The sequence below is a fragment of the Lepus europaeus genome, chromosome 2 (assembly GCF_033115175.1).
Source record: "Lepus europaeus isolate LE1 chromosome 2, mLepTim1.pri, whole genome shotgun sequence".
NCBI lineage: Eukaryota > Metazoa > Chordata > Mammalia > Lagomorpha > Leporidae > Lepus > Lepus europaeus.
In genome coordinates, this window is record NC_084828.1 from 54,196,164 (window position 1) to 54,223,610 (window position 27,447).

Genomic DNA, 27,447 nt, shown 5'->3' on the forward strand with positions numbered 1-27,447 from the left:
TCCTCCCAGACAGCATATCCATCTCTCTCCCTCAAAATAAATTCCATCCCTTAAATAAATGGACCTTCCAATACCAAGATAGCTGTGGTTTGGTTGCACTCTGGGCTTTGCCTGTGTTCAAAGGGCAGGATGTTACCACACAGGCTAATTATCTAGATGGAGCTGTGGTTGAAAAGTGGTGGATTTTAGAGACTGCCCTCTCTGTGGCTGGCAGTTTATCACAATTTGGTGTTTTAGGCTTAGCCCCAGCTTGAGAATTAAAAATTTGTTTTCTTTAAAATCATTGTTGGGAACACTCTTGTGGAATGATTTCTGCTATTCTTGAACCATGCAAGAGAAAGAAAAAGAAAAATGCACATTTTCACTCACCAAGAAACTGTTGAATTTTAAGTTCTTTTATAACTCAGAAATTTCCAGGGCTAAATCTTGTAACTTTAGTAGCATTGCTATTATGACCAGAGATTAGCTATGTGGAGGAGGGGAGGGTGAGTTGGGAATAGAGGGAACCAGTTTTGGAAGAAATTAATTCATTATTTTTATTTTCCAAGTGCTGTTGAGTTGATTTGTTGTTTTGCCCATGCACAATAGAATCTCCAGGGCTTGACTTTTAATGTTAAATCATTCAGAGCTTTGATGTCTCAAAACAATCTTGGCTAAATACAATGTCAACAACTGGAACCCCCCAAAAAGCCAAGTCAAAAGTAAAAAATGAAAAAACAACTTGTGGTCTCCCATTCTCTACATCTGGCTTCTAAACCCACCAAGACACATCCCTACAGCAATTTAATTAATTTATTTTTTCATATTATGAAGAGATGGGTTAGCCTAGGATTTATTCCTTGGTTCAGAGAATTTTGCTTGTTTCACAGTTTCCTATAAAAATACTGACATGAACAATCTATGGCTATAGTAGTCTGCTCATAAAAAGAGAATGTGAGCAATGGCATCTTCTGAATACTGGCAGAGTAAATGCAAGATTCCAAACAGAATGGAGCAGAGAAAAGGCCTCTCCTGTGCCCTTCAGTCAACGTCCTAAGAAATCACTGGAAGAAACATCTGTGCTGCCAGATGGTTTTCCCTCCTGCTTCCAGGAAGTGCCCTTGCTGCCTGGGAACTGAGGTCACTGTACTTTGTACACATTTCCACTTTCTTCAAGTTTTTAAAACTCTCACTAAAAGTTCTAAGTTCTACTAATATTTGGAAACACCATTAACGGATTTGAGTTTCAACTAATCTGTCCCCCTACTTGAATGAGGTGCTGTACAACAGTGAACCATCCAGAAGGCAACGAGAATTACAGAAAGAGAGAAAGAAAAGTTGGAGTCTGCAGGTAAACCATCTGCTCCTCCCTGGCCTCCCTCACATACCTCTGGGCTGCCCCGGAACTGAAGCTCCTTCAGGCTCAGGATCCAGATGGAGGTTATTTAGGAAGCAAGTTATCTGCTTTTGTTTTTTTGCCTAATGCAATTTAAACTTTCGAGTTTCTATGACCTTAAATATTTTGAACATGAGCCTAATTTTATGATTTTACCATACTTGATTCATCCATGTTATTTAAAAGAAACACTGCAACCACAACCACCAAGTTTAATTATACACATGACAAGGACACTACTGAGTTTGTTGAAGTTCATTTGCAATTCATTGGTCTGAAAAAAGATTAGGATGAGATAAAGTGCTTGAGGTGAAAAAATGTTCTATGAAATTTATATTTTACATGACACATCAGAGTTATTAGCTCCAAATAAATATTTTTATAATGTCCAGTTTAATGGATTACATTAGATGATGTTTGCCCACACATCTCTCCCTTGCAAAGTCCTGAAAATAATTTTCTTTTAAACTGTGTTACACAAACCATACTAGTGCAGAGAGGAAAGATGCTCATGTGGTCAACAGAGTGCTCTGTTGTCCTCGGGCCACACCAGGGAAGAATTCACCTTGCAGTGCATCACCAGGCCCGTGTAGTGGTGAGGACCTTATTCTTGGGAAGCTCCCACCATCACCTGTGAGGATAATTCAAAAAATTGATGGAAAAGTAAAATTAAAAGATAAGTTTAGAAATCCATGCATAATTTTTTTTTTTTTTTGACAGGCAGAGTGGATAGTAAGAGAGAGAGAGACAGAGAGAAAGGTCTTCCTTTTTGCCATTGGTTCACCCTCCAATGGCCGCTGCGGGCGGCGCATCTCGCTGATCCGAAGCCAGGAGCCAGGTGCTTCTCCTGGTCTCCCATGCGGGTGCAGGGCCCAAGCACTTGGGCCATCCTCCACTGCCTTCCCGGGCCATAGCAGAGAGCTGGCCTGGAAGAGGGGCAACCGGGATAGAATCCGGCGCCCCAACCGGGACTAGAACCCGGTGTGCCGGCGCCACAAGGCGAAGGATTAGCCGGTTAAGCCACGGCGCCGGCCAAGACTATCCATTTTTGTGAATGGTAGAACAACAAGGAGATGGTGGGGGGGAATCCAGCTTCCATCCACTGGGTTCACTCCCCAAATGGCTGTAACAATCAGGTCTGGACCAGGCCAAATCCAGGAGCTAGGAACTCCATCCATGCCTCCAACATAGGTAGCAGGGGCCCAAATACTTGTCATCTTCCAATACCTTACCTGGGCCATGCTGGCCCTGCAAAGTTGGTTTTTTTTTTTTTTTTAATGTATATTTTTCATTAACTTTATGAAGACCTATCATATGTATAGATTTAAAAATATTTTTGTACCAAAACAAACTTCTTTTTTAATTCCACTTTCTACAAATGTTTTGAAGTGCCACAGAATTTACTGTAGAGTTGTCTCTAGATTGTAAATCTTCGGTTTTTCTCACAAAATCAAAATTGTTGTAGTTCCTGACAAATGAGTACATAACACCTCTTCACTACCCACTTCCATTTCCTAAGACACATATGTCACATTCAGCAGTCATTTTATTACAGGAGGCATTTGTCAACATTTTCCCAATGACTGAGAGCATTTTTGAGTCCATAGATTGTAGAAGGTTTGATCATATATAGCCATCTTTTGAAGATGTCTCAGTAAGCTTCACAGTTTTATTCAACAAACTGTATATCACTTTCATTTTTCTCCCCAAACTTTATTTCTTATTTAGTTTCTTGCTTTGGTTTCTCCTTAGGCACAGCTTATTTTACCAAGGAATATTTACAGGAGCAAAAAGAAGGGTATATAAACTTGCTTTGTTTTCTCTTCAGTTGTAATAAGGGACAGTGAAATATTGAAAAGTAACAAGACATATGAAATTGAACTAATTTTCTGACATTCAAAGGCTTGAGTATTGTAACAGCCTTTTGTTACTACTTAAGAAGGAAGGAGATATATTGTACCTCACTGTCCAAGTGAGTTTTAGAAGTTCACTGGAAGCTTTGGAAGTTTACTGTCCAAGATCAGGCAGGTCTCATTGGTTCAGCCAACCGGGGAGGGTAGAGGGTGACAATGGAAGAGACTGCGTGGGAGAATGATCACATGGTAAGCTGGGATGCAGAGAGACAGCAGCAAGGCCCAGTTCAGACTCTTATAACCAATCTTTCTTGGAAGGAAGAACTACCTTCCAAGGGTGTGCCCCCTCAATGACTAGGCCCACCTCCTAGATGCTACAGTTGCATTAAATTTCCAAACTCCCAGCACCACCAACACAAGACTCTGGGGTTTAAACTTCAAATGAAAGAAATAAAAACAGGGCAAGCATGGCCGGCGCCGTGGCTTAACAGGCTAATCCTCTGCCTTGCGGCGCCGGCACACCGGGGTTCTAGTCCCGGTTGGGGCGCCGGATTCTATCCCGGTTGCCCCTCTTCCAGGCCAGCTCTCTGCTATGGCCCGGGAAGGCAGTGGAGGATGGCCCAAGTGCTTGGGCCCTGCACCCGCAGGGGAGACCAGGAGAAGCACCTGGCTCCTGGCTTCGGATCAGCGAGATGCGCCGCCCGCAGCGGCCATTGGAGGGTGAACCAACGGCAAAGGAAGACCTTTCTCTCTGTCTCTCTCTCTCTCACTGTCCACTCTGCCCGTCAAAAATAATAATAATAATATTAAGCTTTAAACATGTGCATCAGCTCAGGAACTATATCTTACTCAAAAGATAGCAAGCATCTGTATTTGTGAAATCATTTATCTATAAAGTATGTATGTGTTCCCATATCCACAGTGACCAGAAAACATTAGAACTGTATGAGACCTTAAGTGTCCTAGCCAATGTCCTCATTTTGCAAATGAGAGAACAGTGCACAGTCAGGAGAGGTGACTAACTCAGATCAGAACAAGAACTTAGGCACTCTGTATTCACAGAACAATAATGCTTTCACATTACGGGAAGGAAAAAAAAGTCCCACTTTACAAATGTCTCTTTTAGAGGTTCTCTTAAGTATTGTATAAACTATTTAGCAACTGACACTATTCCAGCTAGAGAAACAAAGGGAGTTAATTACATACTTCAAATATGTGAGCTATTATTTTAAGAAAAATATTCTCCAGATGTTTCCCACCTCATCTGAGAATGGAAAAAAGAGGAAATGAGCTTAAAGTTCAGCAGAAAAGATTCAGATTAGATATTAGGAAATTCAATGTGAAATCCCACAGTTGGTTTGTGGGGAATGTTGTGAAATCTCTTCCTCTGGAGAACTCTTGGAATGTGGTGGTTGGCCATTCATTTCAGGGGGGTTATGTGTGTGGCCCATTTCTAGAGCTGGGGCTGCAACCTAATTGACTTCTCAGGTTCTGAAAGTCCCATGAAATCATGTTCTGCCTATAGCTCCGAGGTCCGGAGGTTGATTGCTCTTAATTACACCAAAATTCAGTGTTCATCAGTGAAGCATATAATTCAGGTTTGGTTTTATATGTGTAAAAGTTATTTTTTAAAGAGTTATTGACTGATTGATTTAAAAGTCAAAGCAATACAGACCAGGGTGGGAGAGGGGGAAGAGACAAGAGAGACAGATTTTCCATCCACTTGGCTCTTTCTCCAAATGCCACAATAGCCAGGAGTGGGTCAGGCCAAAGCCAGAAAGTAGCCAGAACTCCAACTGGGTCTTTTAAGTGAGTGGCAGGAACCCAGGTACATGGGTCAACATCTGGTGCTTTTAGGAAGCTGGATCAGAAACACAGGAGCCAGGACTTGAACCAGCATTCCAATATGGGGTACAAGCATCCCAAGCAGTGATTTAACCCACTGTGCCTCAGCCCTGTATCAGTTCTGACTGGTGTAAATGGGGAGATTAACCAAAACCGGGGAATGTTTTCTGGATGATCTTGACCACTGTCTCCATTAGATTGATCATCATCTGATTATCAGCTTATTGATTTGGGCTCCATCTCAGGATATTCACCTCGTTGGAGGCTTTTTGACTTCATGAATACATTCTTTAAATCCCTAGCCTAAAAAACAAAGGGTAAAGCAGCATTGTATAATACACAAATTTTTTATTTCAACCAACAAAAAGACCTTGATATTTGGAGAATGAGGTGGCTAAAAGTCAAAGTTCAGCTGGATCTGTACTTAATAGGAAACTTGTTAGCTCATATATTGGATAGTGGCTCCCAAAAGCAATAAAATAAATTTTAAATTTCTAAGTTGGAATATAATGGACATAAGCATGCAGTCTTGAATTTCAGTAAAATAACCAATAATATAAATACAAGATGAGTAGATAGCAATTAAAAGAATTTAATGTCAAGAGAAAAGACCCAGCAAATGGATGTAGGGTCAATGATATCACTATTTAAAGTATATTCTTGGCACTGGCACAGAAAGGTAAAGCTGTTTGTAACTGAGATGTTCACAGGGTCTTCTCTGCCCAGTCAGCCATCCTCTAGTTCCAGTGTTCTCATATATAGTCACTGATTTGTCACAGCATTGAACAATTCTTCTGGCTATCCAGAAACAATCCATCCCCACACAGGATTAGGTTTCCTGAAGATTTCAATTTAGAGAGAAAGGGAGGAATTGGTGATGCATTTCCTAGGGTAAACGAGCTTCCTGTCCTCATTGCCCCCTCCCTGGGAATCTCCTTTCCTCTGAGTCTCCTCATGCAGCAATCAATGCTGCCCACACTCAACCTCCTCCAGATTCCACTAAAAGACTGCAACTCCTCTACTCTGTCATTTACAGTAGTTTAAAACCACCTAGGCTTTAAAGGGCACAGGAGGCTGGGTTTCTATGATAAAATGGGTTTCAGAGAACACCATTTCGATGAATGATAAACACCAACCCCACACCTCTCATTTTTTTCTCCACATCACCCAACATACAACGTATTTGTTTTTATTTTCTGTGCCCCATCAAAGCAAACTCCTAAAAAAAGAACACAACTTTCATATACAAGTGAATATGGGACAGAGTTTTACTTAATACAGTGAGAAAGTTGATTCAAAATAAAATATTCAGAAACCATTTTTTTTGGCAACCATCCATTGAAAAAGAATGCTAAGATCATGCAAAGTTAGATACTACACTGGTTAATATCCTAAAGAGCAATTAAACTATAATCTGAGAGTAGTTAATCAACATAGTTTACAATTATTAATACTAATCAATTATGCAAGAAAGTTACATATTTCTTTTCAGTTTACCCTAAGGTGAGCTTATGTGAAAATGCTCTTAGGGGTCATCACTGTGGTGCAGCAGGTTAAGTCCCTGCCTGTAGTACCACCATTGCGTAGGGGAGCCATTTGAGTCCCAGCTGTTTCACTTCTAATCCAGCTACCTGCTAATGAGCCTTGGAAAGCAGTGGAAGACAGCCCAAATGCTTGGGCCCCTGAACCCATGTTAAAGACACAGATTAAGCTCCTGACTTCAATCTGGCCCAGCTCTGGCCGTTGTGGCCATTTGGGGAGTGAACCAGCAGATGGAAGATCTCTTTGTTTCTCCATCTCTCTCTGTAACCCTGCCTATGGATGGATGGATGGAAAGGAAGGAAGGAAGGAAGGAAGGAAGGAAGGAAGGAAGGAAGGAAGGAAGGAAGGAAATGCTCTTAACATCTTCAGAAGCAGCAGATGATAGCTCAAATGGTTTGATCCCTGCTACTCACTTCAGAGACCTGGATGGAGTTTCTGGCTCCCAGCTTCAGCTTGACCTAGCCCTGGCTGTTTCAGGCACTTAAGGAGTGCACCAGTGGATGGGAACTCTTTCTGTGTGTCTTTCTCTTTCTCCCTCAAATAAATTTAAAAATTAATTTCTTAAAAAAAGTAAAAAATGCTCTTACCATGACATAAGAGGTGGGGTGATCATCTTTTGTCTTAGAACCAATTGTGAGACACATTAACACTAGCTTCCCCTCCAACAATCTACATGTGCTCCCCCTAGAATAGTCCCCCCTAGAATAGTCTTAGGATAATAAAAAGAACAACAAATTTAGAAATTCACAAATGCTCAGAATATGTCTCCAAGTTGAAGTGAGTTTATATCCTGGGTCTCCTAATTTCTCTGGTTGACTCAGCACAGTAGTCAGTAATAGTGCCCTTTTACTCTCCATGTGCTAGATTCTGCAATCATTGATAACAAGATTCCATTGTATTACTGAATTTTCATTACTAAATTTTATCAAAACTGCCACAGGCTTTATTGGCAAAAATAATTATTAAGAGTCCACTGTTTCATAAAAGCAACAAAGTTGTATAAAAAGATAATGGCTTGCTTTATAAATATTTCCATCATTAATGATATCCATGTAGAAAATATGTGGACTTTCTGTTAACAATTATTGTTGGCAAGATCCTAAATGGGGGGGAGGGTGAAGCTTAATTAAGCATTTTCAAAAGCCCTGGTCAACACTAAATGTTTTTTGATTATGAAGATCTGTCGATAATACTGAGAAAGTCAAAATAATATCATGCATGCTGACAATCATGTTGTGCCTGGTGGGAAAAAAACAAAAGGAAGAAATGTAAGCTTGGTTACAACTACATTCAACTTCGTGTTAAACTTTGACTATGACCAGGAGAATAATGATTCAGAAGATGGCAGTCTTCCCAGAAGAGTTAGGAACCGAGCTGATCTAGAGGAAGGTAGGTGTTATGGGCTGAATTGTGCTGCTCTCCCTCCCAAATTCATATTTTGAAGTCCTAATTCCCAGTACCTGAGAATATTACTGTATTTGGAGACAGGGTCTTCAAAGAGGAAATTAAATTAAAATGAGGTCATTAGGGCAACCAATATGCCTGTATTTCAGAAGAGGAGACACAAAGAGGAAAGAGCATCTGAAGACACAGACAAGGAGGGAGGCCTCAGAAGAATCCATTGCTGCCAACACCTTGATTTTGTTCCAGCCACCAAAATAGTGATAAACAGATTTCTGTCTTTCAAATGATTAAGTTGTAAGTACTTCATAATGGCAGCTCTGGCAAACTCACACAATGAGATTGACATCTGAAAAGGGATAAAAATTAATAATCACCCAGTAAAAGGATACAGCAAATAAAGAGGGCAAAATGAAGAGGATAGACATAGATGGGGAAGGGACTTTTGAAATTGGGATTGGTATTAAAGAAAGATATCTACTATTTCTTTTCCATATGATGTCTCGAGAGATGAAATGGACCTCTTATCTTTCACATCTGTATCCCAAAGTTACTTCCTCACAGATGGTCTTCCCCAACATCCTTTCGAAAACAAGGTTATCCAAGTCATTATGAAGCCTTTTTTTTTTTTTTTAAGATTTACTTATTTATTTGAAAGGCAGAGTTACAGAGAAGGAGAGAAAGAGAGAGAGAGAGGAAGAGAGAGAAACTTCCACCTGCTGGTTCACTCCCCAGATGGCTGCAAAGAGCAGAGCTGTACCGATCCAAAGCCAGGAGCCAGGAGCTTCTTCTGGGTCTCCCATGTAGGTGCAGGGGCCCAAGCACATGGGCCATCTTATGAAGCCCTCTATCCAGCTGTTAGACACTGACTGTTTATGTCCTCAACAATTCATACGTTGAAATCCTAACTCCCAGTGGGATGTTATTAAGAGGTGAAGGCCTATAGGAGATGAGGTTAGAGCCCTCCAGGCTGGGATTAGTGCATTTTTTAAAAATATCTTTTTTATTTATTTTTGTATTTTATTTGAAAGACACAGAGAGAGAGCGCACCCACGCTTCCATCTGCTGGTTCAGTCCCCAAATGGCTGCAATGATCAGGGCTGGGACAGATTGAAGCCAGGAGCCAGAAGCTTCTTTCCAGTCTCCCACATGGGTGCAGGGGCCAAACACTTGGGCCTTCTTCTGATGCTTTCCCAGGCCATTAGCAGGGAGCTGGATCTGAACTGCAGCAACTGGGATGTGAAACGGCACCCGTAGGGGATGCTGGTGTTGCAGGCAGTGGCTTAATCTGCTATACCAGCCCTGGGATAAATGCATTCTTTTTTTTTAAACTTTTATTTAATGAATATAAATTTCCAAAGTACAGCTTATGGATTACAATGGCTCCCCCCCTCCACAACTTCCCTCCTACCCACAGACCTCCCCTTTCCCACTCCCTCTCCCCTTCCATTCACATCAAGATTCATTTTCATTTCTCTTATATACAGAAGATCAGTTTAGTACATATTAAGTAAAGATTCCAACAGTTTGCACCCACATAGAAACACAGAGTGAAAAATACTGTTTGAGTACTATAGCATTAAATCACAATGTACAGCGCATTAAGAACAGAGATCCTACATGAGGAGTAAGTGCACAGTGACTCCTGTTGTTGACTTAACAATTTGACACTCTTGTTTATGGCATCAGTAATCTCCCTAGGCTCCAGTCATGAGTTGCCAAGGCTATGGAAGCCTTTTGAGTTCACTGACTCTTATCATGTTTAGACAAGGTCATAGTCAAACTGGAAGTTCTCTCCTCCCTTCAGAGAAAGGTACCTCCTTCTTTGATGACCTGTTCTTTCCACTGGGATCTCACTCGCGGAGATCTTTCATTTAGGTCTTTTTTTTTTTTTTTTTTTTGACAGAGTGTCTTGACCAAAAGCAGTATTTTTAAGGTACATAAAACTGAAGCCCAAACAACTCATCTGTAAATAGAGGCCCACTGCTCTCTGTGACCTCGCGCAAATTAGATCATCAATCCAAACCTCAGTTCCTTCTGCAAAAACTGGGCTATATACTAGGTATCCATAGACCCAACAAAGAGTTTTGATGTTATTGGATAAAACTGCTTTTATAAATATAACATTGGTACTTTACTTGGTACCAGATTTTAGCACCAAATTTTAATTGGCACCAGATTTTATAGTTGACCCTGCACTGACATTTTAACTACCCCTATGTCACCCAATCCCAATCAGGAGCTTCTTTGTCAAAGTCCACAAAAACTCTTTCAACAACCACAGTATTTAATGATGACTTGAATTTGCAAATACTTTCTCTAGTAATCACAAAGTCACATTCAGGAATATTCATTAGTAATTATATTTGCATCTATTAGACATAGATTAAGAGGATTTTATTTTAACAAGATTTTCTTTACCAACTAATTAGAATAATTTACTATAAGTATAAAAATAATTAATTTAGAATTATTAGAGTAGTGTAACTCTTCTGCTTGTAAGAAAAAAATAAAATCATCTTCTCTCTAAGGGCCTTGTTTGCAACAGATATTTGTATCAGTCATTTACTCTCTATTTTCCCAGGCATTCAAATTCTGGTACGGTTGATTTCATACCGTCTTTTAAAAGATAATTTCACCACGTATCAAAAGGAGTGGTTTAAACAGCATTCAGTTCTGACAGCCTTGCTCTTGATGCCCTCCCAGCAGCAGCAAGGAGAGCACTACCACCAGTTGTGGCTCTCGTGGTCATAAATGCATTTTTTTTTAAGATTTATTTATTTATTTATTTGAAAGGCAGAGTTACAGAGAAAGAGAGGTCTTACATCCGCCAGTTCACTCCCCAGATGGCTGCAGTGGCTGGAACTGCTCTAATCCAAAGCCAGGAGCTTCTCCCGGGTCTCCCACATGGGTGCAGGGGCCCATGGACCTGGTCTATTTTCTACCACCTTCCTAGGCCATAACAGAGAGCTAGATGGGAAGAGGAGCAGCTGGGACCCGAACTGATGCCCACATGGTATGCCAGCTGACACTGTAGGCAGCAGCTTTGTCGACTATGCCACAGTGCTGGCGCCAGATTAGCGCATATCTAAAACAGCTTTTGGAGAGCTCCCTTGACCCTTTTCCTCCATGTGAGAACACAATGAGAAGAGAGCCTTCTATGAACTAGGAAGTGTCCCTCATCAGACACCCAATCTGTTGGCACCTTGACCTTGGACCTCCCAGCCTGCAGAACTATGAAAAGTAATTTTCTCCTGTTTAGCCACCCTGACAGAGCTACTTTGTTATGGCTGCCCTAGCAACTAATGTCCAATCTGTGCTGTTTCCTAAAGAAGACTTGAAGGACTAAGAAATCTGCCTTGTTTCTTTACATCATTCTGGGTCTGAAATTATTAAATTTCTTTTTAACTTATCACCCATCTCCTCATTTTAGAATGTGAGCCCAAGACCCCATTTCTTTAATTCACTATGATACCTCTTGTACTTAGAACAGTTCCTAACAATTCCCAGGTGTTCAATAAATATCTACCTCTAATGAATGAATTGCTGTAAGAAATGCAAAGCATGGGAGAACCAAGAAGGTAATTCTGGAGATCACTGGAGGAGGAGCAGCCTGACTTCCCTTTGCTTTGGGGGTGGTAAATCTGAGACTCTTGAGAAACTGCAAACCTGGGCAAGGAACAGGTAGCAGGCACACAGGATAAGACCAGTAGCAAAGGAAAGAGGCCTGGCCATACAACACAACACAGACACTCATGCACCGATATGCATAAACAGAGGCATGCAAAAGAGAAAGCTTGATTTAGGGAAGGACTGGAGGCTTAAATATTTAAACATTCTTTTTGGAAAGCAGGCAAACATCTCATGAGGATAATCATATAAACAGAATGCTGAGGAGCATCTGTAATAATATATACCATATTATTCTGTTGTACACATTACAGATCACATGAGGAAACCGAAACTCTCTGCAGCCTGCCTGAGTATGGGGGACCCTTGGGGCTGTTCAAAACGATCAGAATTGGCAACTCTAACACCAGACTGAATGACTGCCTTGATTCAACTGTTCCTTTTTTGCCCTTTTTAACAAGTACATTTTAATGACCAGTATTGTTTAATTCGTGGTAGGTTGATCATTATTGCAGTTAACCTCACATTTACTTTGGCTAGTATTCTTCTTTGAAAGTCTTTGACATTTCAGTTGGTTTTGATTTGTCTCTTTGGTCATACTCCATTAATAATAACTTAAATTGAAATGGTACTTTTCAACTACAAAGAATGCCTGTTATCATTGCACCTTGAAACAGCTCCAAGGGATAGGCACAGATTACGATTTCTGTTTTATAAGTGTAGAAACTGAGGCTTAGTGGACACAAGGGACTTACACAAGGGACCTTCAGTTTTAGCTCTGGGGAATGGTAGAGCTGAAAACTAAAATACAGGTCTTTGACTTCTTCTACAATGCTTTTCCTATATGACATGTCAGCCATCATTAAGCCAACTTAGCTAAAAAAGATCCGTTGAACACACGCATTAGATACGCTCATGTTTATGTACACACACACACACACAGAGTTGTCAAACAAAAAGAAATAAAAGAAAACATCAAGTAGAACTCACAATATCATTGTGTTCTGCATCCTCAGGAAAACAGGGGTAAGGAAACCCACTATACCACTTCTTCCCAGCAGGAATTCCAAGGCTTCTTCCTCCCTGCTGGTGCGTCTCATGTTACACAAATCTGATGTCCTTTTGAGTAATTTAGGAGAACCACCACACCGCTTTGACCACCAGAAATATCCCTCAGGTACAGGAGGGAAATTAGTAGGGATAAGTCAAGTGGTAAATTCTAATTGGGTGCCCCTACATAAATATTCAAGTTGAAACGGAATAGTGTGTTTAAAGAGCCAGAGGAATGGCAGATGGCAGACCTAAAGAGGTGGTTTTCGGGAGAGAAAGGCCAAGGCGAGGAGAGGAAATAATTGCAGTAAAGCAAGGCTCCCACTGCGTCTGTGGCATTCACCTGGTCTTCTTCCAGCAGGCTTTCACCCTCTTGCAGCTTTCCAGCATTTCAGTAGATTGTCCCAGTGAGAGATTATTAACTATCATCCAGCACATCCACTGAACTGATGTAAGTGTGGCAGGCCAAGCACGCTAGCTTCTTATTGAAGACATTGCCACAACTTTATGGTTCATAATTATATCCATCCATCCATCCCCAAAGGTAGAATTAAATCTTGGTTTGTACATTACCAGGTATTTCCACACATTTCCAATGTGGACTAATACTTTCAGCTCTCCAGTACTACCTTTGAGGCATTGAACGTTACAACTAGACAGAAATGAGGAGAACTAAATCTTATTTTTAACAAATAGGAACTTAAAGGGATTTGTTTAGCTATACAAAACTAGATAAGAAATTAGGTCATGAAGTACTGATCTTTGAGTGAACGACAAAAACCAAGAAACAAAGTGTGTAGTGTTCTAATTCACATTATAGAGGGGTGTGTATTACCTTGCAATTCATAGACTACCTCTGAAAAAATGAGAAAAATATGTGGCTTCAAAGAGAAAGGATTTTATTATAGAATAGAAATAGAGGGAAACTTATTTTTTCTGAATACCCTTTTCTCTCCATTAGTGCTTGCACATCTGTCATCCCTACAACAGAGTATAAGCTCTTTGAGGGTAGGGCCATTAGCTATATTATATTCATCTTGGTGATCCCTGGGTGGGTCCAGCATTGTTTCTGGTTAAGATTTCAATAAATTATTGTCAAGTTCTTACCGCAGATGTTCTCTTTCTGCCTAAAATAAAACTGGCTTTTTTCTTAAAGATTGATTTATTTACTTGAAAGTCTGAGTTACACACACACACACACACACATACAACACACACAGAAAGAGAGAGAGAGAGAAAGGGGAGGGGGTCTTCCATCCACTGGTTCACTCCCCAGATGGCCAACAGTTGGAGCTGGGCCTTTCCAAAGCCAGGAGCCAGGAACTTCTTCCAGGTCTCCCTGGGGGTACAGATGCCCAAGGACTTGCTTACTCAAGCCATAGCAGAGAGCTGGATCAGAAGCAGAGCAGCTGGGACTTGAACCGGCACCCATATGTGATGCCGGCACTGCAGGCGACAGCTTTACCTGCTACGCCACAGGGCCGGCCTCAAAATTGGCTATTAATAGGCATAAATCAATATTAATTTTGTGGTAGAAAATGACAGCTTCCTATCTTCAGACGAATATTAAGAGTACCCTTGCAACACTTTCTTGAGACTATTCTGATTTATGAAATGGAGAAAATGTTACAATTTTGCTGACAAATGTTCCTTCATGTTTTTCTCCAAATAAGGAAAATGATCAGTTAGTATATTTAGAAAAATTGTAAAGCAGTGACTTTTGTGGTAGGGATTCATATTAAATGTTTTCTTAGGTGCTTTTTATTAACCAACCCTTCTGTAGCCTGTTCACACTGTTGGCATTGCCCTTGAATAGGATGTTGCGAAGTCAATGCACGTTTGCTAAGAAATGGAAAACTAAAATCCAGAAATAAGCAGGAGCAAAAAAAATAAACTTCCATGAAAATGGAAGTTATTTATAGACAGAACTTTTTTCAAAGTTTTCCAGAAGACTCTTGCACTAAGGATTATTAGAAAGTTACCATTCCTCTCTTTTTCGCTCCCTCTCTGCCCTTGCTTCTCTCTCTACTCTATGACGGCACTCCTCTTGAGAGTCTAATTTTCATAGGATCAAAGAAGTGTGATAGTGTAGTCAATACTTGCCCCTGTGGGTTCCACAGAGGTGGGAGGCCTGGATGAGTGACTTGAGCATACTTCTGTGTGTACCACACTGCCCTCTAGTGTGCATTTATCTCTGCGCATGGCTTTTTCAGCCTAGGTTGTTGGCAGAGATCTTCTCAAGCGGGTTTTTACAAATAGATAAATCCCATTCATATTTATTCTGTTAACTGATCATTTGTGGAGAGTGCTATTAAAAGGGCTTAGAAAGTTTATTCTTATGAATAGTGAAACAAATCCATCTTATTTATAAAGCTAATTTGCTTTGTAAATTCCTTTTTTTCATAAAAGTATCAAGGTAAACTCAAATGGATCCCAAGTCCAATTAGACAAGTTCTAAACTAATGGCTTCATGGCATTTAAATTTAAGAAGTTAATGTGCATAAATATGACAGTGATTTTTAAAATTACTGGGACTATCATGTGGGACACCATCTCTCCAATTCAGAATTTTTTGCATTGTTTGCCTTTTTCATTCATTTTGCACTTACATTTATTTGTGACTACATTATAGCATCTAAGAGGTATCTGACAGACAAAAAAATTTCTGCCTGTGGCATAAATCCTCTAAATTATTAGCTATCTCCATTTAGAATACTAGGAGACTTCAAAAAGTTGTGGAAAGTGCACATTATCTTTTTCTTTTTTTCTTTTTTTTTAACTTTTATTTAATGAATATAAATTTCCAGTGTACAGCTTATGGATTACAATGGCTTCCCCCTCCCATAACTTCCCTCCCACCCATAACCTTCCCCTCTCCCGCTCCCTCTCCCCTTCCATTTGCATCAAGATTCATTTTCAATTCTCTTTGAAGATCAATTTAGTATAAAGATTTCAACAGTTTGCACCCACATAGAAACACAAAGTGAAACATACTGTTTGAGTACAAGTTATAGCATTAAATCACAATGTACAGCACATTAAGGACAGAGATCCCACATGAGGAACAAGTGCACAGTGACTCCTGTTGTTGACACAACAAATTGACACTCTAGTTTATGGCGCCAGTAACCACCCTAGGCTGTCGTCATGAGTTGCCAAGGCTATGGAAGCCTTCCAAGTTTACCGACTCTGATCATATTTAGACAAGGTCATAAAAGACAGAGTGAGGATAGTAACCAATGATCCTAAGAGTGGCATTTACCAGGTTTGAACAATTATACAGCATTAAGTGGGGAAGAGGACCATCAGTACACACAGGTTGGCAGTAGAGCCATTGGTGGTAGAGTAGAGGTTATGATTACAAAGGAATGAGGCCCAAGTGCACTAGACAGGGTCTAGAACAAAGGACAGAGTCATTATTAGAGGAGCTAAGAAAGGTGCTGTCTGAGCTACAAGTAATTTTTCTGATTGAGAGGCAAATAGAACCTGATAGAAGGGGCTTGATAATAATCTGGTGGGCTTTAGGCCTTGTAAATTAAGAGGCCCAGACCTATCTATCTCTTCACATGGGGTATATCCTAAGGGAGGTGTGAACCTCCTAGGGGAAGGCACTCTGTTGACTGTCATTACTTGGCTGGCCTGGGAGGAGAGCTGGCCAGGCAAAGGCAGGGGGCATCTCTAACAAGAAATTTACAGTTCTGCCTGCAATGTTGCTGACCCTACTTGACCATATCCTCAGCTGCAGTGGTCACTTTGGAAGTTGGGCTGAGTGAAGGGCTTTTCAGCTTAGAGCCAATAAGATCTGTGGCTCTGACCTGGGCATCCTTCGACTCCAGGGCAGGTCCATTTCCAGTGATCCAACTCTTGGCAGAGCTGCCAGGGCTCTTCACAAGCTGACTTCTGCTGAAGCCCAGGCTTACCACTTTGAAAGCCACTGCAGTGGGCTGGCCTGTTGGGTCTCATTGAGGGCAGATCACTGTACAGATCAGCCATTAATAGGCCTGCCACCCATTGCTTCTGATGCCGAGCTTTCTTTTCCTCCTGGTTTATGTTAAAGCAGACCAGAGGATGCAAGTCAAGGGAGTGCCCAAGTCCCATCTCTAATCTTCGGTGGCCTGAACGACAAGTCTATAGTCACAGGCATGTTCTGTAGTACTTTTTCTAAGGTAGACAATGCCCATGAGGAAAATTATATTCTCACTTTAAAACTTTCTTTCCCTTTGGTCTGAAAGGGAGGTTTTTTCTACTTACTGTATGTATACTTGGCTGATGGCGAAGTGAATCTAGCTATGAGATTATTATTTAAGTTCTTATTTTGGCTATGCTATTACAGAAAAATGTTAGCCATCTCTTTTATAAGGTCTAAAGATTAAATTGTGCGTCCTACAGATTCCTTTATAATAGAATTAGTTTCCTACCTTGAAGAGAATAGAGAAATGAAAGAACAAGTTGGGCTTAGAATAGAGAAATGAGGGAGCAAGTCCTAGATCGCTTGCTGACAATAGCAATATTACATGAATACTTAGCAAATCGTTTCAACCATTAGATAACAACTTAAGAAAACATTTACCAGAAGGTCCAATGCCTTCTATAAATTTTAAGAATCATGTATTTGAAAACACCTCTTAAATATCTAACATGGTGTAGTTTGTTTAGCCAGTAAACTTAAGCACAACCATCTAAAATGTTTTTAGTTTCTTTCTACCAACACGTTTAAAACATATGATACACAGATTCAGGTCACACAAATTAAAATGTATCTTTGATTGATTTTAGCAGCTTAAATTTATGGACAATCTTATCTATAAGCCATTTAAAATAAAACTCTTAATAAAATTTCCCCATGTGGACATACAATATGTACACACATATGACATAGCATAATAGACCAATATAGCAATTTTAATAATAGCTTTTAAAATCTTTAACTCTTTTTGTAGATTGCCAATTGATTTGAATTGCTTTTTGTTTTTAGTAACCTCAGTTAACCATACTTTCTCTCAGTTGGTACTGTTAATACATTATTGGCTTCATCTGTTTACAGAGCCATCCCAAAGTACTGAATACAATAAAAGTGGCTGGAAAAAGTCCATAGGAACCTATAGGAGGACAGCTAAACACAGATTCTCTTTTTTCTTTTCCTGAGACAGAGACAGAGAGATGTTTTTCCACCTGCTGATTTACCCCCCAAATGCCTGCAACAGTCAGGGGACAGAAGGCAGGAGCTGGGAAGTCAATCCAGGTCTCCCACTTCTGGGGCAGGAACCCAAACACTTGAGTCATCACTGTTGCCACTCAGGTTCCATGCCAGCAGGAAGTTGGAGTCAGGAGCTAGAACTGGGAGTTGAACCCAGGCACTCTGTGGTGTGACACTGTTATCCTCATCCACATCTTAAATATTAGGCCATTATTTTTTACTTCTATTTTTCCATGAACTTTTTGAGCCCCCTCATAGAATTTTGCCATTTATTAACAAAGCCTTCCTTGCAACCAGGTTTGCCTCCTTTTTGCAAAATTTATTCTATCTATTAGGATTAGTTTTTGGCAAATGTGGGATGCCCAAAAGAAAAGTGGCATAAAGATAAAACTTTATTTTTCTCTTGAGTGTACAAATTCTAAATGTAAGATTGGTATGGTGCCTCCATGTTCAAATAGGATTGAGGTTTCCTTTAGCCTGATCCTCTACCATATTCAATGTACAGTTTTCACCTCATGATCCAAGGAGCCTGGTCCACCCAGCTAACATATCAGCATTCCACCCAGAAGAAAACAGAACAAGGAAGAGCATACCCACTCCTTGCCAGGACTCTTCCTGGAAGTTGTACCCATTACAATGACATCAAATTAGCCTTCATTGTCTGGCCACACCTCACTGAAATATCTTGATTAGGGGCTATTCCATTCCCTGCTGAAAAGCAGGAATCTAATTCTGTAGAAAATGGGCATAACTGATATTTGGGGACAACTAGTCATAGACTGTATTTCCACCAACTGCAATCCTACCCTTCTGATTTTTTTTTTTTTTTTTTTTTTTGGACAGGCAGAGTGAGAGAGACAGAGAGACAGAGAGAAAGGTCTTCCTTTGCCATTGGTTCACCCTCCAATGGCCGCCGCAGCCGGCGCGCTGTGGCCGGCCGGCGCGCTGCCACCGGCGCACCGTGCTGATCCGAAGCCAGGAGCAAGGTGCTTCTGGTCTCCCATGGGCTGCAGGGCCCAAGCACTTGGGCCATCCTCCACTGCACTCCCTGGCCACAGCAGAGAGCTGGCCCGGAAGAGGGGCAACCGGGACAGAATCCGGCGCCCCGACCGGGACTAGAACTCGGTGTGCCGGCGCCACAGGCGGAGATTAGCCTATTGAGCCGCGGCGCTGGCCACCCTTCTGAATTTTGCCTGTGTTATTTTTGTTTTTATTTCTTTTAAAAGATAGTGTCTCCTCATTCATTTGCCTCCCACCCATGAAGTCCTAACGAGAAAGACTATGCTTCCATTTTTTATTTTTTTTCTTTCTGTCTCAAACACCATTCATTGGTCTCCAAGTTCTCACTACGCTATGCATTCTTTCCTTCCACAGGTGATGGCCGTGCCACCTGGCCCTCCGCAGCTGCTGCAAGTGCTGCTCACCATTTCTCTGGGCTCCATCAGGCTCATTCAGGCTGGCGCCTACTATGGGATCAAGCCACTACCACCTCAGATTCCTCCTCAGATGCCACCACAAATTCCACAATACCAGCCGCTAGGTCAGCAAGTACCTCACATGCCTTTGGCCAAAGATGGCCTCACCATGGGCAAGGAGATGCCCCATGCACAGTATGGCAAAGAGTATCCACACCTCCCTCAGTACATGAAGGAAGTTCAACCGGTGCCAAGAATGGGCAAGGAAGCAGTCCCCAAGAAAGGCAAAGGTACACCATCCTCCTAAATTACAGGGTTAGGGGGAAAAGCCACATTTTAGAACCTTTTAATTCCATAATTCATTATGTGCCTTTATTAAATGGGAAGTGGCTCTGTGCCCTATTCTTGAAAAGCTCAATTCTTTATCAGTCCATCTTCTTCTACTTTATTGAAATACCTGAAGTTCAGTGCTTTATAAAGAAAAGAGGTTGATTTAACTCACAGTTCTGCAGGCTGAAAGTCCAAGCTAGGGTGATTCCATTGATTCTGCCTCAGGTGATAGCTCCTGTGGCTGTGTTCTACGGTAAGAGTGCATGTAAGAGGGAAAGATTACAGGGTGAGACAGGAAGCCAGAGATGGACGAGCAGCCAGGCTTGTTCTTTTTATCAACCTTTGAGAAGTATGAACTCAGAGCCCCATGAGAACTTCCTTAATCCCATCTGAGGGTGTGCCCCCAGTGACCTTAATTGGGCCCCTCCTCTTCAAGATCCATCTCTCACATCACCACACTGGGCACTAAGCTTCTACAACAGGAAACTTGGGGATGGGGGAAAACCACATCCAAACTACAGCAAAATCTAAACGAAAGATACAGATGGTGGTACCATTTTATGTTTTGCTTTATTGCTTTAATTAGCATCTTATGAAACAAAACACATTTAATCACAAATAGTCTATCCCTTTATTATTGAGTTATTCAAACTTTCAAACATTCAGTAACCATCTAGTGAGCACTTACCTGTGTCAGGCTTTGGGCTAGATATTGGGGGAATAAAGCAGTAAAAGAAAGGCAGCAAGTTAGTCTTCTGAACTAGTACAAAGCTGTAAGGACTTGCTGGATTTAAAAAAAAAAAAAAAGGATCATGTGAAAGCATTTTACAAGCCAGGCATGGGATCACTGTTTTTATTATTATTATTATTATTTATTTTTGACAGGCAGAGTGGACAGTGAAGAGAGAGACAGAGAGAAAGGTCTTCCTTTGCCATTGGTTCACCCTCCAATGGCCGCCGCAGCTGGCGCACTGCGGCCAGCCAGCGTGCTGCCACTGGTATACTGTGCTGATCCGAAGCCAGGAGCCAGGTGCTTCTGGTCTCCCATGGGCTGCAGGGCCCAAGCACTTGGGCCATCCTCCACTGCACTCCTGGGCCACAGCAGAGAGCTGGCCTGGAAGAGGGGCAACTGGGACAGAATATGGCGCCCCGACTGGGACTAGAACCCGGTGTGCTGGTGCCGCAAGGCGGAGGATTAGCCTGTTGAGCCATGGCGCCGGCTGGGATCACTGTTTTTACTATTACTCTAATTAAGCTACGCATGTCAATCAATAAATAGGACACTAGGGATTATTGTCTGCATCTGGAAATGATACCTAAATTTCTTACCCATTCCTTTCCAGTCATATGTATTAGCTATTCAATACCTACAGAATGTCTGTCACTGGGACACTTTATTATAAATTCAGTAGGTTCACCTGGAGTCCTCAGGGAGTCCTAGCATTTGTAGGAAAAACCACTGCCTCAAAGGGGTGGTTACTTTTGGAGCATCCTGACCAGTCCCTGACCAGTCCCCAGTGTGGCAAGAAGCTCTTCCTCTGGAGAACTACTGGACTTGGCAATAAGAGACCTAGATGCCTGGATACCAGAAATGAGGGAGACCTTAGTCTCCTCTCTGACTATTTTTCTCCATCTGTAAAATAAAATCGTTAAGAGAATCAGATACATGTGATAAATGTCAAGGAAATGCTGAAGTTTGAGTTGCTACACCTGGTCATTCAACAGATTCCCAACAAGAACTGAGTGTGTCCTGGGCACTGAGCTGCATACCAGGGATTCAAAACATGTAACCCTTCCCCAGACACTCCCTTGATACAGCAACTGCCTAGAAACAGGATGTCTTAATGGCACTATCATAGTAAAAGGACTATTTCCAATTTTCTTCTCTTCAGGAAGTAGTTTGCCACTTAGAAGACTGTCTCAGACCATTGTCTTCTCTCCTTCCTTGAATGGCCTGCCGGGCTTTTGGTATTCCCTGTACTTATTCCTACCTGAAAAGAATGTTAAGTTCTGAGGTTCTATTTTCCTCCAACTGCAGCTCAGTGAAAAACACAATGGCCAGGATTAAGATGTTACTATTGGTTAGACTAAGATGCAGGCATCATATATTTTATTTCTTCATGTTATCCATTATTTCTAGTAGTACAGGATACCCACAGCTGTGTTTATGTAAAAGATGCAGCAAGATCATCATAGCAAAATGTACTTTGTAGTTCAACAGCAACTCAAGAAAGCATTACACTTTTCATATCTATCCTCTAATCTTATAGTGTGGCTACATTATTTTTATTGCTCAGAGAGGCAAGCAGAGATCCTAATGGCTAAAGTGACCCAGTCAAGATCTCATGCCAAAGCCAGAGGATAAGCTGAACTTCCTGCTTCTAAACCACCTCTCCTGTGGAAAAGCCAGATTTGTGAATGAGAAATAATCAGAAATCCTACTGCACATTAAAGAAATTAAGCAAACCTATTGGCTCCAAGGAACATAGATGAAAAGATGTTATTGAGCCAATAAAATGCCTTAATTCTTACCTGAATCCACATGATAATGCTTTCATTTCATTTCAATTTCATTCATGAATTTTCATTTCATTTCATTCAAAATGGAATTAAAAGATAAGCTTATTTTGGTGCAAAAACATTGAATTCAGTGCATAGTTTTCTCATAAATATCAGACGGTATTTCAGCATATGAGGGAATATTATGTAGCCTTAAATTACTAAATAAAAAAATCAGCTAGGCACAGAAAGACAACTGCATGTTTTCACTTATACAAGGGAACTTCAAAGAGTTAATGGGGAAATAAAATTTTCAAAGTTTATTTTGGTGCAAACATTTTTGAAATCCATTCATAATTGTTCATAACATGCATCTCCTATGAACTTTTTGAGGACTCTTCATCTGTGGGCTCTGAAACAATTAACCTGTACAACCAAGAAGTAGAATGGTGGTTAGCAGAGGCTGGGAGGGTAAGGGGACGATAAGGGTCAAAGGGTAGAAGGTTGGATAGGCATAAGCTTGGCTGGGTTTTATTTATTTATTTATTTTGAGATCTATTACACAGCACAGTGAAAATAGTTAATGATAGTATATTGTACATTTTAGAGTGACTAAAAGAATACATTCCAAATGTTCTTACCATAAAAAATAAGTATTCAAAGTGATAGGTATGCCAATAACTTGATTTAATTATTCTACATTGGTATTCATATATCATAACATTGCTTTGTACCTCATAAATAATCTGTCAATCTGCAATTAAAATTTTTCCAAAAATAAAGTTTACAAAAATGTATTATTGACTTTATAAATAACTAGAAAAGAAGTCAAAGATTTCTGACACAAAGAAAGTACAAATATTTAAGAGATGGAAATGCTAATTACCCCCAATTTGATCACTATATATTGTAAAAGTGTATGGAATTATCACACTGTATTTCAGAAATACAGTGAAATTTAGTGAAATTTAGAGAAAAAAGTCGCTGAAAAATACAATATGAATTAAAGTAGAAAAAAAATGATAGATAAAATAGAGAACTGTTCCAACATGGCTTAAAATATATACATGGTTAGGCACAGGAGTTAAGATGCCCACATCTCATGTAGGAATGCCTGGCTTTAATTCCCAGCTCCAGCTTCTGACTCCAGCATCCTGCTAATGCAGACCCAGGGAGGCAGCAGTGATGGCGCAAAAGATTGCATCCCTGTTACCCATGTGGGAGGCCTGCATTGCGTTCCTGGCTTCTGGCTTTTGCCCCAACCTAGGGTCCATTGTGGGCATTTGGAGAGTGAACCAGCAGATAGCAACTTTCTTTCTCTGCCTCACAAATAAGTAAAAATCTTAAAAATAACAATAGTAAAATGAAATACATACACAGACACACACACACACACACAAAGGTACTTCAAAACATCATGGAAAATAGAATTAAAACATAAGCTTATTTTGGTGCAAAAACATTGAATTCAGTGCATAGTTTTCTCATAATACACATTTCTCATGAACTTTTTGAAGACTATTCATATACAAGTATACCTAGAATAAATAAGATGAAAATACATATAAACATCAAGTGGTTATCTCTGAGTAGTGAGCCTATAAAGCAATTTTGATATTTCTTAATATATCTTTGAATTTTCCAAATTTTCCATAGTGAACATACCATAATATCTCCAAGTTCTGTACTTAAAATGTTTCTTAATTACTTTCTAGCCTTTTCACTTAACCAATCCTTATACAAGCAGCTACACATATCAGTTCTCAAAACAATACCTCAAATATATCAAAGAAATAATCAGCTTTATTTTCCCTAAAGTGGTGATGTTATGCAGTCCTGAGAATGCACACATTATTCCTCATGAAAGTAACAGGCAAATGTGTAACACCTACATAATGATTCTCATTACTTCTTCCAAATAAGGGATAATCAGTATTAACCTCCTCTCTCTCTTTCTCTCTCTCCCTCCCTCCCTCTCAGAAATACCATTAGCCAGTTTACGAGGGGAACAAGGTCCCCGTGGAGAACCTGGCCCAAGAGGACCACCTGGGCCTCCCGGTTTGCCAGGTCAAGGGATACCTGGAATCAAAGGAAAACCAGGGCCACAGGGATATCCAGGAGTTGGAAAGCCAGGTATGCCCGGAATGCCAGGGAAGCCTGGAGCCATGGGAATGCCTGGGGCCAAAGGCGAAATTGGACCCAAAGGGGAAATCGGGCCCATGGGAATCCCAGGCCCACAAGGACCTCCAGGGCCTCATGGACTTCCTGGCATTGGGAAGCCAGGTGGGCCAGGGTTGCCAGGGCAACCAGGAGCAAAGGGTGATCGAGGACCCAAAGGCCCACCGGGACCTCCAGGCCTTCAGGGACCTAAAGGAGAGAAGGGCTTCGGGATGCCAGGTCTGCCAGGCCTCAAGGGTCCTCCAGGGATGCACGGCCCCCCTGGCCCCGTCGGACTCCCAGGAGTGGGCAAACCAGGAGTGACAGGCTTCCCTGGGCCCCAAGGGCCCCTGGGGAAGCCAGGGCCACCAGGAGAGCCTGGCCCACAGGGCCCAATTGGGGTGCCAGGGATTCAAGGACCTCCTGGGTTGCCTGGAGTCGGAAAGCCAGGCCAAGACGGGATCCCCGGCCAACCAGGATTTCCAGGTGGCAAAGGGGAGCAAGGGCTGCCAGGGCTGCCAGGACCCCCCGGCCTTCCAGGAGTTGGGAAACCAGGCTTCCCAGGACCCAAAGGTGACCGAGGGATAGGGGGTGTTCCTGGGGCTCTTGGACCGAGGGGGGAGAAAGGACCAGTCGGGGCCCCAGGAATGGGGGGTCCCCCAGGAGAGCCAGGCCTGCCTGGAATTCCAGGTCCTATGGGCCCCCCAGGTGCTATTGGTTTCCCTGGGCCCAAAGGAGAAGGTGGAATTGTGGGGCCACAGGGGCCACCAGGTCCCAAGGGTGAGCCAGGGCTTCAAGGTTTCCCAGGAAAGCCAGGTTTCCTTGGTGAAGTAGGGCCTCCTGGCATAAGGGGTTTGCCAGGTCCCATAGGGCCCAAGGGAGAAGCGGGGCATAAAGGTTTGCCTGGGCTCCCTGGGGTTCCAGGACTGCTTGGACCAAAAGGAGAGCCAGGCATCCCAGGGGATCAAGGTCTGCAAGGTCCCCCAGGAATCCCAGGGATTGCAGGCCCAAGTGGCCCCATTGGACCACCTGGGATCCCAGGCCCCAAAGGGGAGCCAGGCCTCCCAGGGCCCCCTGGGTTTCCTGGGGTCGGGAAGCCAGGAGTAGCAGGACTTCATGGGCCACCTGGGAAGCCTGGTGCCCTTGGTCCTCAAGGCCAGCCTGGCCTTCCAGGCCCCCCAGGCCCTCCAGGGCCTCCAGGGCCCCCAGCTGTGATGCCCCCCACACCGGCACCCCAGGGAGAGTATCTGCCAGATATGGGGCTGGGGATTGATGGTGTAAAAACTCCTCACGCCTATGCGGCCAAGAAAGGCAAGAACGGCGGGCCAGCCTATGAGATGCCTGCCTTTACCGCCGAGCTGACAGCGCCCTTCCCCCCGGTGGGGGCCCCGATAAAGTTCGACAGACTGCTCTACAATGGCAGACAGAACTACAACCCGCAGACGGGCATCTTCACCTGCGAGGTTCCCGGGGTCTACTACTTTGCGTACCATGTTCACTGCAAGGGGGGCAACGTGTGGGTTGCTCTGTTCAAGAACAACGAGCCCGTGATGTACACGTACGACGAGTACAAAAAGGGCTTCCTGGACCAGGCGTCTGGGAGTGCGGTGCTGCTGCTGAGGCCCGGGGACCGCGTCTTCCTCCAGCTGCCGTCAGAACAGGCTGCGGGACTGTACGCCGGGCAGTACGTCCATTCCTCCTTTTCAGGATATTTATTGTATCCCATGTAGAAAGAAAAAAAAAGAGAGAGATTTAATAGAAGAAAATGATGCACCAAAAAAATCCAAATGAAATATGTTCATTGCTTCAAAACATTTATATAGTTGGAAAGATATTTAAGTGAAAATTTGGACCGTCGTGTACAAAAACTAAGATGCATGTGTTTAATCCTCTGCACAGCAGCTTGTAACTGAAAATGATGGGATAGATTTTTGTATCAAGTACTGACACTCGTGTTGTACCCACTGGAATCATATTAGCTGTTGTATGTTATGTGCTTCCACGATAATCTGCTTATTCAGATCAGTCAGAATATCTCAGTATGAAAGATCATAGCTAATGAGAGTCACTCACTCACATTGTTTTAAAGTATTTATAAATATGCCTTAAAGAAATGTCAATGTTAACAACCATCTGCCGTATTTACTTTTATTTGTGCAGACACTTTGCTGGGGGAAGGTTGAGAGAGGTTCTGCTCTGTTACTGCCCCAGTGGGAGGGGGCCGTGGGACGTGGGAGTATTGTAGTCCAAGGGATGTGTCTTTTTGTGTCGGAGGCTGTGTCTTTTAGCAACAAGGGTCCTTGTTAGAGTTGTGTGTCCGCTGTCTCTAAAAGAACAAGTGAACCATTCAACCCTTGTATGCAGTTATTCAGCGCCCAGTCTGTGCCCAGCACTGGGTGAGACGCTTTGGTGAGGCAGTAGACAGGGTGCTGCCAGGAGCTAACACACCAGCTAGGAGACATGCACAGTAATCAACTATGTATGACCGAAGGCCTTCTTTTGTTTTGTTTTTCCCACGCCTGATTTTATTTTTTTGCCTTCTCACCATGTAATTTCCACTTCAGCCCAACTATAAACACCTGGAAGTTATAAGAAAGAAAAAAATAACATTTCCTGCAATAACTTTCAGTTTTGTAGGATCTTTATGATTAATGATAGTTATCAATTAAGTTTACATGCATGCACAGTCCCCCTCATTTGTCTCCACACAAAAACACAGTGGATTTTGGCCATGGCGATACCAGTATTTTTTAGTACCTGTGTTATGGGGTATGCAAATCAATGTCTCATCTGAGGTGCCAAAGTCAGTTTCCAAAATCCAAGCCATTCTTTACCTGGGAACAAGACTTTTCAGAATTATTTAAGAAAACAAATGTTTATTTGAGGATACAGTTCTTAAGCTTGAAATCGGAAAGAAAATGTGCTGTGAAATTACAGGTGATGGAACAACATTTGGTGCCCCACATGAAGAGGCACAAATCTTCCCCCTTTTTCTTAAAATAGGAAAAGAATGTCTTGAAGCAACCTGTGGACAAACTACCTGGAGTGTCAAAGAGCAGCAAGAGCCCATGGTGTTGATGTTGCCCCATACTCAGCGCAAGTCAGGGACCAATACAAGTTTGAAAAGAAGAAATTGGTGTTCTTCCAGGTTTT

The 27,447-nt window shown here is 42.0% G+C and overlaps 1 protein-coding gene across 6 annotated transcripts in view; it reads left to right on the forward strand.

Annotated features, from left to right (window-relative positions):
• COL8A1 (collagen type VIII alpha 1 chain) overlaps positions 1-27,447 on the forward strand; it is a 603,924-nt gene that overhangs the window by 140,637 nt on the left and 435,840 nt on the right. For 5 of the 6 annotated variants that reach the window (XM_062206814.1, XM_062206843.1, XM_062206819.1 and 2 more), the window contains 2 exons: positions 19,268-19,598; positions 24,118-27,394. In XM_062206814.1, the coding sequence (XP_062062798.1) occupies positions 19,268-19,598; positions 24,118-26,024 (2,238 nt within the window). In that variant the 3' untranslated portion in view covers positions 26,025-27,394. Of the gene's footprint in view, positions 1-19,267; positions 19,599-24,117; positions 27,395-27,447 lie in introns of those variants that run through there. The other variant, XM_062206852.1, reaches the window with a different exon arrangement.